The sequence below is a fragment of the Aythya ferina genome (assembly GCF_964211825.1).
Source record: "Aythya ferina genome assembly, chromosome: 25".
NCBI classification, from domain to species: Eukaryota; Metazoa; Chordata; class Aves; order Anseriformes; family Anatidae; genus Aythya; species Aythya ferina.
In genome coordinates this window covers 4,199,507-4,214,592 of record NC_140323.1, presented here as the reverse complement: position 1 = coordinate 4,214,592, position 15,086 = coordinate 4,199,507, and the positions used below count along the sequence as shown (strand labels likewise).

General features: G+C 52.5%; 1 protein-coding gene and 1 long non-coding RNA gene across 17 annotated transcripts in view; one reads left to right on the top strand and one right to left on the bottom strand.

Moving 5' to 3' along the window:
• The window catches only part of NFASC (neurofascin), a 114,745-nt gene that overhangs the window by 24,120 nt on the left and 75,539 nt on the right, over positions 1-15,086 (bottom strand). For 6 of the 16 annotated variants that reach the window (XM_084497606.1, XM_084497598.1, XM_084497611.1 and 3 more), the window contains 13 exons: positions 14,860-15,026; positions 14,163-14,310; positions 13,417-13,541; positions 12,471-12,506; positions 11,594-11,695; positions 11,284-11,481; positions 10,220-10,290; positions 9,373-9,595; positions 7,623-7,738; positions 6,231-6,435; positions 4,451-4,573; positions 3,648-3,821; positions 1,799-1,813 (listed from right to left, as the gene is read on the bottom strand). In XM_084497606.1, coding sequence (XP_084353732.1) covers positions 1,799-1,813; positions 3,648-3,821; positions 4,451-4,573; positions 6,231-6,435; positions 7,623-7,738; positions 9,373-9,595; positions 10,220-10,290; positions 11,284-11,481; positions 11,594-11,695; positions 12,471-12,506; positions 13,417-13,541; positions 14,163-14,310; positions 14,860-15,026 — 1,703 coding nt within the window. The remainder of the gene's footprint in view (positions 1-1,798; positions 1,814-3,647; positions 3,822-4,450; positions 4,574-6,230; positions 6,436-7,622; positions 7,739-9,372; positions 9,596-10,219; positions 10,291-11,283; positions 11,482-11,593; positions 11,696-12,470; positions 12,507-13,416; positions 13,542-14,162; positions 14,311-14,859; positions 15,027-15,086) is intronic. The other 10 variants (XM_084497612.1, XM_084497613.1, XM_084497602.1 and 7 more) reach the window with 8 other exon arrangements.
• On the top strand, positions 1,751-3,570 carry LOC311423526. Its single transcript, XR_014685736.1, has 2 exons — positions 1,751-2,272; positions 2,361-3,570. It is a non-coding gene; the product is annotated as an uncharacterized lncRNA (long non-coding RNA).

Sequence of the window (15,086 nt, the reverse complement as noted above, 5' to 3'; positions counted from 1 at the left end):
AAACCCCTACGTGTTTGGAAGAGGAGCAGCCTCCCAGGACCAACACCGCTTCAGCCGTGGAAGCAGCGCCCGCAACCTGCCCACGCTGCCTTGCCAGGACGTGCCCTAACACGATGCGACATCGGGCTCGATATCAGGATGAGGACTTGTTCTGTGTCTTGCTACAGCTTACACTGCCTCGATTCCTCCCGAAGAAGCGTATCGCAGCCAGAAGGCTCTGAATGCTGAGAGTTAGTGCTTAAAGACCTGCTGCTCCGCTTACTGCTCTCCAGCCTCCTTCCAGTGCTTGCGTGTCTTTGCTCTTTGCCATTTCTCCTAGCAGAAGGGAAAAATAGAGGAACAGCCCCTATTCTTACAGAATTTAATGAACGTGTCCTTTGAACGGCAACTCGTCCATCTAGCTTCCAGGAACTTAAGAAATTATTCCTGAATCGATACGATGCTGGATGGATAAAGAGATCGCGCCGCGCTTTCAAAGTTCAGCAATACCTGCTGAAAGCAGAAAACGACTTCAGAAGCTGATCCCGATCCACAAAGAAAATCTGGATTCTTGTGGGTGGGCTAAACCCTGGCTGAGGTACGGCTGCAGCAGCAAACCAGCCCTCAGGGGTTCCCAAAGGTTTCGCTTGTTTTCGGTTTCCCGACAGCCAAAGCAGACCAATCTGTTACCCCCTAACGTTTGTAGTTTAAGGAAGAGAAACACAGTAAGGAGAAGATTGGCAGCTCTTCAGAAAGGGAAAATAAAAAGCAAAATAATGTTGAGTAGAGACGTCACGGCAACAAAATAAAAGGAGGAGAAACGCCTTAGGAGATAGGGAAGCACAACCTAGAGGTGCACAGAGCGGGTCCTGCGCTTCGGCAGCGCTCCAGCCCTGGGGCTGCAGCCAGCAAGGGCAAAGCACGACCTCTTCCAGCACCCTCAGTGCAGGGCAGAGGGTCCAAAAAGAGAGACCAAAAGCTTTTCTGCAGCACTAGGGGTGTGCTGTGGGTGGACACATCCCCTAGTGCTGCCCTTGCCCCTCGAGCACTGGGTTACAGGGCTGTAACCCCTGTGGGAACGCCGCATCGGGGGGGGAAAAGTCGTGGCTGCAGCTCTTGGAAGAGGTGGGCGTCCTCTGGGCACCAAGTTATGCTAAGGCTTTGCACTGTTGACCTGGATAATTGGACGCTGGATTAATTGGGGATTCAGGTTTCCTTGAAGCAGGTGGGTACCCTGCCCCCGCTGTCACGAGGTTTCTGTGTGCTTCAATGCTGCTGGAGAAATGTGCGATATAGAGGGCAAAGCCAGCAATAGCCTCGCATGCAGACATGCACAGCTGGGGCACAAACGTTGTCCTTAACCCTTTCAATGGGCTTGGAAGCAAAAGGATTGTCCTGCGTTAGAGCCCTGGCAGCCCTAAAAGGGAGAGGTTTGGAAAGGTTTTGGGGTGTTTCACAGGGCAGCGATGCCGAGGCTTACAAAGGGAGAGGGCTGGAGCGAAAATCCTCATTAACAGTGCAACTTGACTCTCATTTCTGCTTGCACAGCCCGTGGCAGCTGCGCTGTTTGGCCATCATTAGGCATCTCGGAGGCTGTTAAGGCTGCTCGGAGATATTTTGATCCCTGCAGACCCAGCCCGGGAGCCTGCCGCTGGTCCCCATTTCACCTGCACTCCTTCCATGTGCCCAATTCAGGCCCCTGGTGCTTCACCTTCCCATTGAAAGGGTTAACGGAGTGCATGCTTAATTGCCAGCACACGCGAGCGAGCGTGGAGTGAGCCTTGCCCCATGCCTGTTACCTCCTCCGCTGGTACGGTACCTGGGGTTGGCGTGGCTTCAGGGTGCAGTGCCAAGGATAGAGAGGGGAATACGAGGACAGCATAGAAGAGAAGGGAAGAGAAAACAAAGGAATATATAAAACAACCAGCACACACCAACGGGAGACTGGGGACCACTTGCACACAGTCACCAGAGATTCGAGAGAGAGAGAGGAAATAAATGCATTAGCTCCAACCCATCGCCCTCCTGCTTGCACGGGGCAGAGAGCAGGGACGAGCCCTTGGAGCTGGAGGTTAACCACACACGGGCTCAGCTGCAGAGATGCCAGCGGTGCTGATTAAGCAGAGCACTGAAGCAGGTGCTTACACCTAATCCCAGCAAGGACTGGTTTTGACACCGAATTTTGCCTTCGGTTTCCTGGTGGGACTCTAACATCGGGTCTTAGCCTGCGTTGTGTGGGTGTGAGCCCTTGGCACAGGGCAGCAGAGAGCTGGGTTTTATTCAGACTGCTCAGGTGAATGAGCCTGGCAAGCAGAAAATAACCCCTGAATGTTAATGGGTTTAATTTTCTTAATCTCCTTTTTTTTTTTTTTTCTTTTCAGTTCCAGATTCCCCTTTCGTGCAGCTTTGCAGCGGGTTCCTCCGTATCAAACTCATTTAGAGCTGCTAATTGTGCTTGTGTGCCTGGCATTGACACCACTCGCCTATGCTGCGTTGTACCTCAGGGCTGCACGTTTTGAGGTCAAATGCTGTATTTCTGTAACTTTGCTTGGGGATTTGACATTTTTTTTGACGTTTTTCTCGGAATCAATGCCAGCTCCTTGTCCTTCTGCTGAGCCCCAGCAGCTCCTGGGGCCGCTGCAGAGCCCGGCGGGCAGAGCCCCTTACCTTGGCACATGGACGTTGTCCTCAGCTGCTGTTTGCTGCCACAAAGCAGTTAAGCACTATACAAGAGCTGGTGGTCATGGCTGTTTGTCAGCAGTGCCCTAACAGGCACCGCTACCCGCATGTAAAAGCAAACCCAGTAAAAACACGTGTGGGATAACCAGAGCTGCTGTCGGCACTGATGGCTTCAGCCCCATCCCTGTGCTCTGAGCAGTTCGTTCAGCAAACCCCCCTTTTTTTTAGCACTGACGTTCCCCCTCTCGTGTTTGCCAAGGTGCAACCTGGCTGCTGGTGTCTTTGTGCAGCTCCATCTCGGATCCCGTCACAGCAATTAGCGCTGCTGGAACCCACCTAAGACATGCCAGGAAGCATTTCATTTCCTCTGGGCCATCAGTAGGAATTACTTTTCCTACTCAGAGCCATTAGCTGGGGAGGGGGAGATGGAGGAAAGGAGACAAAAACCCCATTAAATCATAGTGCTAACTAAATCATAGGTCTTTTAGCAAATGCTGAAGAAAGGAAAGAGCCAGCTTTTGTCTCCCTGAGTTCCCTCAGGGCTCCTGAACTTTCACTTAGTTTGATGAATGCCTCACAACGGGCATTTTATCTCGTTAGGGAGCTGGGGCTCTGCTTTGGGTCAGGTCAGCTGCTGGCTGCGGGGTGATGGGGCAGCCTGGAGGATGCAGCTGCAGCACCTCCTGCCAGTGCCCCAGAAATCATCTGCCCCGTGTCCAGCTCTTATCGAGGAGCTGCAGAGGTGGTGCCTGGCTGTCCCTACTGCTCCCGCAGAGCTTTTACGGGACAAATTTGGGGTGATTTAGCAAGAGTGCACAAGGCCAGTCGTCTGCCCATCTCCGCAGCAGGTAGCAGATGCGCACCCATCGTTATCTCGCACCGCTCGCTCTGGGGACCTCCAAATTCCCTGACCTGCAGATTTTGGCTGACACGTGCACATCGCCCCCCCAGCCCCGCAGCGAGGTCAGCAGCTGGGGCTCTGCACATACCTTCGTTCAGCAGGGCTGGCGACTCCTCCACAATGGTTTCTCCGTCCCCCACCTGGGTCCGTGCGCGCAGGAAGAATCGGTAGCGCGAGATGGGGTCCGTCCTCTGCAGGGTGAACCTTGTCTGATTGGGAGAGAAGTTCTCTACCAAGGTCCTGCCCGTTTTGGATCCGTTAACTGGGGAGGAAAGGCAGGCGGTGGCGGCTTCAGCTTGGGTTCGGAGGTACGCTGTGCTACGTCACCTGGCCCCAGGGCAGGACCTGGGGGCAGCCCGGGGCCACTAGGGCTCCGAGAGCTGGATCTGGTGTTGGGTACGCCTTGTCTAGGGCAGCGGGTGACTTACTGGCTGGCGGACCTGCTGCTGGTGACACTTGGTGGTGTGCACGGCCAAGGAAAGCCCTAGCATGAGTGCCAAGGTCTCAGACAGAAAGTTGTCCTCCCCCCAGCATCGCGCAGAGCGTGCTGCGCTCCGGGCAGCATCGCTTACGGAGCCGGGAGCTTGGTTTGAGTGAGCACAAAACACTCAGACGGTGCTTAAAGGGCTTTCTAAACCTGAGGCCAGACCGATTTCCCTCCTCCTGTGCCTGGCTTGAGAACTGCTGAGCACCCCCAGCCCTTTGGGGCCAGCTGCAAGCTGCAGATGCCCAGCACTGCTCCAGGACCCCCTCCAACACCAGCGGTGTGGTTTGGTGATGGAAGTCTCCTTACGGAGAGCTTTCTGTGTTAGGCACGGAGGTAACTCAGCAGCAAGGAAAACACTGAATGACTTAGCTGTTATCACTAAGAAGATAAGATGTGGCACGTACAGGCTTGATATCTAAGGTTGTATCCTGTGAGGACTCCATTGGGATGCTCTGGGTGATCCCACTCCAGATTGATGCTTTCCAGGTTTGGCTGTCGGATCCTTAAATACCTGGGGGAGCTGGGCACTTGGGAGGGGGATGGGACCAGGGAGGAGAGGGAAAGAAGAAAAAAAAACACAAGATAACATACCTTACAACACCCTACACATCGCAGGCTGACTGATAACACCCAAGACACTCAGAAACACACGCGCCAAAGATCAGATACCCACTGAACAAGAACCTGTGCCAGGAACCATGCACCAGCCAGGGGGCTCAGCAGCGTGTGCAGGGACCCGAGCAGCTCTGCATGCACCGCGTTTACCTCCCCTCTATTTCTCTGCTGGAATGGTACAAAAACTTCTCTTACTGCAGGGCAGCTTTGTGTTAGCAATGTCTGGGGACCTGCAACAGGGATCTGGTGGATACAGTGGTCCTTACCCCGAGGAACGTCTGCTTTTATGGCTGCTTATTTAAAGCTAGTAAAGGCAGGGAAGCATTATACCTTCTGGAATTGAAGGATTCTCCTGGTTTACCCCTAATTGCAGCGTCTAGCTGGGGAAAGAACTTGGCTTACTGATCTAAGACATCAATGATTATTTTTTAATGCAAATTTTGCAGGATATCAATCCCCTAAGCATCAGTATAGAGCCAATAAAACAGCTTAGTGGTGTAGGAAAAAGAAAATCAATAGTTTACGCATGACCAGAGTATAACCTGCTGTGATTGTTCAGTGCCACCCCATGGTGCCACACGCCTCCAGCATGCAGGAAAGGAGCTAAACCAAGATGCACCCGCTCACCAAACTGCTGGGCTGGAAAAGAGTCCTTGCTTTTTAACAAGCTGAATTGTAGCTGGTCAAGGAAAGTCACCCAAAACTGGTGACAGAGCATCCAGGAAAACGTTACGGAAGAAAGAGAAAGGGCTGAGAGAGATGCTGTTCTGGTGCATCAGGAAGAGGAGGAAGAGAAAGACGACCCCGCGGTGTTTGTGTTAGGTGAGAGGATTTGCTTCCAGCCTCTCCTGTTTCCTCCCGCTGCATTTCTGTACCGTGCTGTGCCAAAAACATCTGTGCTAAAGAAAGATTCAGTGGCAGGCACGGAAAGTGCAGCTCCGACAAAAAGTTATTGGCGTGTCTATAAATAGCTCCTGTGACAGCAAGAAAATTAAAATCTCAAATTCATCCTTGACACAGGCTCTTCAAACAGGAGGAGGAGGTGCTCCTGCCTTAAAAGCCCGATAGGAGCACTAGGGATGGCCTCCCAGAACAAAAGCACGGAGGTCTTTCAAAGATTTCTCCACCTTTTACCGAGCAAGAGGAACTCCTCCGCCCCTGTTTCGCAGAGCTGCGGGGACACTTGGAGGTGACGCAGCCATCCAAGGGCACAGTGCTGTGCCTCTGCAGGGCCTCTGCAAGCCCTTGTCTCATTCAGCCTGGTCCCAGGTGTGCTAAAAGTACCCAAAGTGGGCGACGATCAATGAAGACGGTGCCGGGAGTTGGCTCCAGGGGTAGTGGCAGAGATGTCACCTGCCCCGCGGGGACGAGGACATGGAGCAGTGCCCTGTGACAGTGCCTCTGTCCGGCTGCTGCCGTCCACCTGCAGCTCAAACCCATCCCTGGAGCCTCTCCCCAGCAGCATCATGGCTCCACACAGCTCCTGGCCGACCCTGAGGAGCTGGGCTGGGCTGCCCAAAGCCGTCCCAGCCCCTGCACGAGGTGCCGGGAGCCCTGGCGAGGACGTACCTCCTTCTGGGGTGGGGAACTCCTTAACTTCACTGCGAGGCCCATCTCCTCTGCCGTTGGTTACAACCATCTCAAGCTTGTAGTTGCTGTAAGGAAACAGCCGGGACACTATGCCCCGGTTTCGGTCTCCAGGAAAACTCACATACTGCCGTTTTTTGGAGACCCACAGGTTCTTCAGCAAACTACTGTCTCTCCAGAAATAGGCCTTCAAGAAACATGCATGGCAAGTGAAGCTTTTCCTGTTTTAAGTTCTTTTTTTCATTAACAAAGCACAGCAAAACTTTGCCTTTTCAATGAGAAGCCTTTTAGAGTGATTAAAGAAGCTCCTCGCCCCCCGGGCAGGTACCCGAGGAGGAGGCTGAGGCACAGGGGTAGGAGCTTGGTAAGGGGTGCAAGGTGAACCCAGCAGAGCTCAAATTGCAAAAAGCTGCCCCTGGCATCCAGCTCTCAGTGCTGGGCACCCAGTGCTCCCCCTTCCTGCCCAGATTAGTGGCTGTGGGTTAGGCGAGGTGCGACACGTCCGGCCACAAAGGAAAGTCTGAACTCGGAGAGCCTCCGACGCGGAGCCCCGACTGTAAATCTTATTTCATGGAGAAATAAGATTCATTCGGAAAATCAACCAGGATAACAGAGCAGAGGCAGAAAAAAATGAAAGTGGCACCCGGAGAGCTTCCTTTACGCTCTGTGAATGATTGGATTTGAAATGTTATAACAGCCTGCGGGACACACGCCTTTGGTGGAGTCATAAACCCTGCTAGAAGGGCTCAGTCCAGACTTTTGCTTGTTTCGAACAGGGTCTATCCTTTAGCTTTTACCTTAGCAGAAAATCTCAACATTAAAAGTAAAAAAACAGGATCAGTAAATCTCAACATTAGAAGTAAAAAACCAGGATCCACGCTGCCTTTAGTTGCCAGTTAGTGCACAGGACTGGGTTTAGACTTTGCAAGGCTTGGCGTCTGTTAGAAGGTGATGTAGGGACTTTGGGGATGACACAAAATCCAGCCTGTTTGTACCTCTCCAAGGACGTTTCCCCCCAGAGCCAGCCAGTCTGCGCTTCTGAGCAGCTGTAGGGCCAGGGGATGCCTCTCTGCACGGGCAGAGCCACCGAGGGCAGGTCCCTTGGTGCTCAAAGGCACCCCAAGGTCTTGGGGAGCCAAGGAAGATGTCCCCAGCCCACCCAGACCCTGCACAGAGCACCCCAAGGCTCTTCATCCCTGGTGCTGCCCCAGAGGGGGCTCAGCCCCTGCTCTGCACCCCAAAAAGGGTCAGGGTGGCCAGAGAGAAGTTTTCTGTCATCCCCACTGCAGATGGCTCCACCAACGGGGCCACCTGGGCCGGCGAGCAGGTTAGCCGTGTTAATAGTCCGCGCCGGAGAGATTTGCTTTTGCTCACTCTGTACTCCTTAAGCTGTCCCTGGATGGTGTCCAGGTGCACGCGGGTCCACGTCAGGGCAATGGCAGTGCTGTTTAAAACTCTTATCCTAACATCCGTAGGCGCAGCCTTGGGATCTGGGCGGTCGGGGACAAAGCAGAGCGCGGTCAGCACACGGCGCGCCCCGCTGCCAACCCGGGCGAGCGGCCGCGCACGCCGCCTCTGCCATCTGCTGGCACCCCTCATCTGCTCCAGGAGTTTCATCCCTGGGAGATGTGGCTGTTTTCTCCCTCCTTCCACTTGGTTTTGGAGGATTTCCTAAAGCAGCAGGGGCAGGCCAGCTCTGGGCTGCCCTCCTTTAGGTTGAACGGCCCCATGATCACACATGCCCGCAGCACACCACCACTCACCTCCATCCCCACACTTTTATCTGACATTAGCTTTTTTTTTTTTTTTCTTTTAACCTCCTTTTCAGATCACCTGCCTGCATGTAGAAATCTGCCATTACTTGTGAAGCAATTCGGACACAATAGAGCTACTTCTGCTGGTTTTTTTTTCCTACATGTCCCACCCTTTGGGACATGGGCAGGAGCACACCTGTGACCTTCTGGGGTGGGAGACGCGAGTTTGCTCTCCCTGGTTCACCTCTACATAAAGCACACAAGTACAGGCTCTTACAGGTCTTCCCCCAAACCTCAAGGCCATTGCACGAGGTTTCATCTGAAACCCCCCCAAAAACACCTTGGAAAGCACAGGGACAGCCGTGCAGTCAGGTCATGGTGGAGCTTCTCCAGCAGCGAGCTCTCAGCTGGGCACCGCTATGTTTTGGTGCTCATCCCCAAGCACTCACCCCAGGTTCCTGCCCTGTCTCCCACCTTTTCTGCCCATCCTTCCACTTGCCCCGTCTCCTCTAGGAGATGCCCAGCGTGAGGATGCACTGGGTGCTATCTCAGCACCACAAACACAGAGTTTCTTGTAAGTGCTGCACTCTTCTTGCGTCCCCTTGACTTCAAGCCTAGAGTCACGGGTGGCTTGCTGGCTTATCTGCCTTACTTCTTGGTACTCCCTGAGTCGTTTGGCCAGGTGATCCACTGATCTGTGGCACTGAGAGGAGCTCATTTATATCTCTTTAAAGATAAAGGTGTTGGCAGCAAACCACATGTTCCTGGCAGGATAAGGATCATAGGTCGGAGTGCTGGATGCTACAGGCAGAAGGTGACACCAGCAGACCAAAAAGAAAGGGAAAAAGTTAAACAAGCTGGCCACTGTTGTGCACGACAAGGTAGAGAGGTTTAAAGGAAGTTGAGCTGAGCCAGTGGTGTGCTGCAAACAGGAGCCCAAGCCGTGGCTTAGCTGGGGCTGTATCAGAGGCACAAAAAGCCAGTCCGGGATGAACCAACACCGTCTCCGCCAGTGGTAGCACCTCTCATCCAAGATGGACTTGGTGCTGTGCGGATGTCAGGGGCAAGAAATTTAATGCAGGTCATTGGAAGACAGCCAGAGTTGTTCTTAAGGAAATTTTACCACCTTCCAGACTGGAGGTATTATCTGTTTTTTACAGAAGGAGAGGCTGAGTGGTTTGGGTCCTGCAGGTACCTGCAGACAGCCCAGAACAGACCCAAACCTCTTTCTCCCAATGCTTGGAACTGGATTTTTGTACCAAATCAAGCAGTGCTGTGAATGTAGCTGGGGCGTGGGTGCCCACCCCTGCCCTTGGATGGGCTCTTGCCCTCAGGAAGCACTTATGGGCTGCAGCTGAGAAAATACTCACAATCTTCCCCCGAGTAGCCGATGACGGTGTCAGGCTCTGGTGCTCTGCCGAAGTCGTTCTCTGCCTGCACTTTGATCTCGTAGGGGACGTAGATGGGGGTGTTCCAGACCACGTGCCTCGGGGTCTTCACCGTCTCGTTGTACCAGCTCCCGCGCGGGTCCCTGCGCCTCCATCTCACGATGTACCTGAGGTTGGGCCCGTACGCCTGCGTTGCGTTCAGGGGCTTAATGGAGCAAAACAGAAAGAGAAAGTGAGGGGGGGGGGGGGGAAAGAGCAGCCGCATTTCTCAGCTACGGAGCTCCAAGAGGTTCTGCTCAGCAGCTGGTTCTTGGTTCTTGCTCCAGCAGCAAGCCTCAAGGAGGGTCTGTACTTCTGCTCCCGAAAGGGTCGTACCTACTCCCTGCCCTGCGGACCCTAGGCAGAACCCCAAACCATACCCCCACGCCTTATTTCCCAGCCCATGCTCCCACGGCAATTCCTAGCCTCCCTGCACACTTTGGCTTGTTCCTGGACGACACCTGCTGGTCGATGGAGAAAAGCAGGAGCTGCTCTGTAAGCCCGGTGTGTATCAGGCTCCTGAGCATCCTCCCCAGCCTCTATCTGTGGTCCCACATCTTTCCTTTGTCTTCCATTGTTGCAAATTATTTTTTCATCACAAGTCTTCTCGCAGGCACTAGCAATAGCCTCTCTCATAGGTGTATCTTCGGCTTTTTATTTCCTTTATGATCATCGGGGTTAGGGGATGCTGTGCGGCACATCGCACGTGCTAGAAACCCCAAGTCCTCTGCATTTGAGGATTCATATCCTGAGTCCCCTACCTCTGGATTGCTGTCAAAGGCAAACTCACCGTCCAGGTTATCTCCATGTTGTTTTTTTGAGTCCCTGCTCCTTGAACTCCTGTTGGGTTAATTTCAGGTCCTGATATTCACAATAGGGAGAAAAAGAAAAAAAAAAAAAAAAAAAAAAGCAGTTTATAATGCTGAAAAATGACCATTTGTGTGGTTAAAACCCCGTTGCTGCTCAAGCCCAAACCGCTTCTGGACCAGCAGCTAATGGCCTGCTTTTTCGAGAAGTTTTAACTTCCCATTCAGGTTAATGGAACATGAGATTCTCCGCACTCCTGAAAACGAGGCCATTTATTTAGGAGCCTTTTTTTTCCAAAAAAAATGTCGTCCTAAATCTTTAAAAGACACCCATTGTGAAGCAGCCCCGGGAGCCGAGCCTGACACTTTTGAAATCAGAAGCAAGCAGAGCGATGTCACAGCCCAACACTAGGTGCCAGTAGATGTTGCAGAAGCGTTTCTGCAATGGCCAAGAAATGCAGCAAAACTCCTGAGCTTCCCCTCAATTCCTCCCCTGACTTCTCCCAAGTTTTCTACAGCGCACAGGGCACTGGGCACACACTGCAGAGCCGAGTCTCGTTGTGGACTGGAGGACACTTTACTCCAGCATCGATCTGGGCCCCTGCCCAGCTCTAGCAGTGGACAGTGAATTAGCAGTTTTGGAACAAAATCTCTTCTGCTTGGGGCCACTTTACACTTGGAAGTCTAATTTTCCAAGAGACTTCTGAGCTTCCTGTGGCCAGAAAGGATGAAAGATTTTCTTTAGAAAGCTTTCTTGACAAATGGCCTGCCTTCAACAGCTTCTCCCAGAACAACCACTGCAGGAATTTTTCCGTTCAGGCTCTGCTGCTCTGCACAGCACCGCTCAGAGCCTCGGGGATGCGGTTTAAAAAAAATCACAGCCCGGCACATGACTGCATGGCGCAGCTCATTCCCTCTGTGAGCCCTTCGTGTTCGAGGAGCTGGGTTCCCACCCCATGAGGGACAAGTCTGGCATTGCCCAAATCACTATAAACCATCTCCAGCACACCGGGGATGCTGGTGGCCAGCTGCTGGGAACAGTACTCACGTGCCCCGTTGGTCTGGTATCGCTCGGAGGGCACACTGGGCAGGCTGCTGCCCACGTCGTTCACGGCAATCACCCGAAACTGGTAGTTGACGTACGGGGAGAGGCTCAGCACGGCCGAGTTGACGCTGCCGGGGTACCTGGAGTGGTTGTGCCAGGTGCCAGGCTGGAAGCGATCCTCCTCGAACTGCACGATGTAGTCTGGGGGGAGGACGGAGGGCTCAGCCCAGTGGCGAGGCACCCCGGGCAGCTTGTGAGGACACCTCCCTCCGTCCACCCCTCTCCTAAGAGACAGGAGAGCCCGGCCGCTGACCTGTGATGGGGCTGTTGTTGTCATCGCCAGGAATCCAGGTCAGCCTCACGCTCCTCTCAGCCAGGTCCGTCAGCTCCAGGTCCCGCGGCCGGTCGGGGCGCTCTGCGGGCCCAGCAAGGAGATGGGTGAGGCTGGGTGGTCCCGGGAGCCCCCGGTCCTATTCCTCCTTTGGGGCAGGGAAGCCCTGGCCGTGCCAGCCCAGACCCGCAGGAGTACACGCTTCATGTCCTTCTGCTTTTATTAGGCCAGTGCATTTTTATTTATTTATTTATTTATTTTTAATACAAACGTGCTCATGTCCTAATTGCGCCTCGCCTTGAAACCCAACCCGCATGCACTGACATCGTCTGGTGCTGCAAGCACAAAGGTGGCTTAGCAAGGGGATAGATGATCTTACAACAAGCTACGTGCCACCATTCTGAAAATAATTGCAAACAGAGTGGAAAGGACACCAAACCTAACCGAAAATACACACTTGGTTAGAAAACGCCCTGGGCACAATCACGGTGTCTTTATCCTATCACAAATCACATACTCCTGCAGATCCAGCTCTTGCAATAATAACAACACCTTTTCCAGGTAAAAGTCAGGGAATTCAATGTGATTTCTTTTCTCTACCCTCAGGGCTCACCATTTCCAGCTAGGGGTAAGGTGATTCGTGCACTCAAGAATCGGCACTGGGGGACACGAAGGGATGCGTCCTTCCTACCCGTGCCCATCTGGATGGGACTTCAAGGACAACTTGGGCAGGACTTGGAAGCATCAGCTCCCAGCTCGGTCAACCGCTACGCCTAGATTTCTGCCGGAGTTATTGACAAGGCAAAACAAAAAATCAGCTTACAAAATAAAATAAACCAAATGAATTAGTGATGATTACCTTTAGGTAAGTCTCTCAAGCGGTTAGCAGGGACTGCTGCAAGGTAAGACATTGGTTGTTAACGGGGTTAGTTTAGTCATTAAGCCTGGGTGGTGAAAGGAGCACCTGGTAAATATAAAGTCACACACACGGTCAGATTTCAGCAGGATCCAAACCTCCCTGGGGACCAGAGGAAGCAAGTCCTGCCCAAGAGACCCCCAGCACTCTGCACGCCTTCCTTCCTATTTCTAATACACTGTGAAGGGGAAACATCAGCCCGGTACAGAGTTAATTAGCTATTAGGGGATGAGGAAGGGAAATAAGCCCAGTCAATTTATTAGGGATATGGGATTTATATCGCACTCCTGCCTTTGTAGGGCACGGTGGGTCTATGCCAGTAGTGCTGGTGGGGTGGGGCGCTGAGATGAATGGGGACCCTGCACAAGAGTGGAGGGGGCCGAGTGCAGGAGCTGGTAAATCTGGGTGGTTTTTGGAGAAGATCTGTCATAAATGAGTATGGAATGGGTTTCAGTTTGTTGCTCCTTATGCTGCTTCACTCACCCGCTGGGTGTCACACGGTTCTCAGCACCCTCAGACTCGGTTACGTTCGCTCCCAAATGTAGGGCTGCTCTCTCAGAGCTTCCACTACCACCTGGATATTTTTAGCTGCACATAATAAGTACTTTTTTTTTTTTTTTTTTTTTTTTCCCCTCTCTCAAATGCAAGTTCCCTTCTGCTCAAATCCGGTGGCATTGTCTGAGTGAGTCTGAGGTCAGGTTGCGTGTCCTTGCTGAGTCCTGCAGCAACGCAACAACTGCTCTGCCAGCAGCTCCCTGAGCACCACCCCTGCATTAGAGGCGAGCTCTGCACCCACAGATCCCCCTTTCAGCCTGACCTTGAAGTCAATCTATTGCAGGGCAAGCACAGCACCTAGCTGCGTGTCAGCACACTGCCACAACGGCTTTACCTAGGACAGTGAGGTAGGCTTTAGCTGAATCCTTGTCCAGCTCCGTGCTGGCTACGCAGGTGTAATCGCCTTGGTCCTTTTCTGCCACGCCATATATTGTCAGACCGTCATCTTCTTTCTTCATCCTTAAAGGGTTGAAAGCAATAATACAACAGTTCCTAAGAGCTTTAGGCAGCAGGATTGAAGCCTAACTGTTCTCTGATAAACCACACAAAACAGCCCAAAGAGAACGGGAGCACTTCGCCAATCTCAAGATTTTATCAGCTAAGGACGCATTGAGTTATTCTTGGAAACCTCATTTCCGAAGGAATCAGTGAATCTGCTCTGGGTAATCATCTGGGAGAATCACACCCTTAGGAAGCCTGTGTCCTGGGATCAGATCTCATTCCACGAGAAGCAGATCAGGCTATGGAAAGGAAATTACAACCGTACCTCTCACAGCTGATAAACATTCATTTTGGAGTAGCTCGTTATTAACCCATGAATTTTATCAAGGTGTCCTAAAATATCTGTAAATAAAACCTCAGCTCAATGCCTTGTTTTACTGGCAAGTCAATTTTAACTGCTAGGCAGCCTCTGTTGGAAGGAGCTAAGAACATTGAAAGCACCAAGAGCAGCAGATGTTGCCTAGGTGGGAACTCAACATTTCTCCTTATTATCCCCAGTGACTCCTGAAGCAGTTTGCAGCGGGGGAGTAAAAATCCCAGTGATTTTGGAGAGCCAACACAGGAATGGTAAACACGAACCTGTTTCCAATGTAGAGGGGCGCATCGTCTTTCAGCCAGGTGACCGTGAGCTTCAGCGTGGGGTCGTGCTTGACGCGGCAGTGGAGGCGAGGCATGGAGCCCCTCTTCACCACCTGGTCCTCGGGGCCTCGCACAATCCTGGTGGGGTCTGCAAAAAGTCACAGAGGGGCTGTCAGGGGCTGAGCTGCGGGGTCTCAGCTCAGGAGCTCGGTCAAAGCTTAACTGTGGTGTCTCTTGGAAAGGACAAGCGTGCACGTCAGCTTCCTAAACCATCTCTGCTACAAATGCTTGGAAATAAACTCATTTAACAAACCATTAATCATGCCGACCCTTTAACAAATAGCCACTTTTCTGACTCAGCAAACAGCTTTGCTGAACAGGGAAAACCCAATCCAAACCTGATTCTGAAAACGTTGTATTGCCAGCGGTTATTCTTGATGCGCTCTTGGTGTTTCTTTTTGCAGTGCTCATGGCATCCTGCAGCTTGATATCTACACCAAGCCCTTCTACAGCTTCAGTGTACCCATAGCCTTGTTTTTCCCATAAAGAAGGGATCTCTGCCCATTTCTGTATCCCAGCTCCAAATGTCATAGTGCAGACTGCGGGAGCAGACCATCAACCCTCCCTTTACATAAACATTCATTTCTGCTGCGAGTTTCGGAGGATTCAAGAGCACATTTTGCTCCTGAGCTCCCACCTTTGACTTCCAGGCGAACCTGGGCCTCTGCTTTGCCCAGGATGTTGGTGGCGACGCAGGTGTAGATGCCCTGGTCCTCCTTCCGAGCCATGTTCATCTCCAGGCTCCCGTTCTCGTGCGCCTTGTAGTTCCCTCCGTCCAGCGTGTTCCCCTGGCCGTTCTTAAACCTCACAGCCGTACAAAGAACTCATGTAAGGGAAGAAAGAGCAGGACACCGCCCCGTGCCA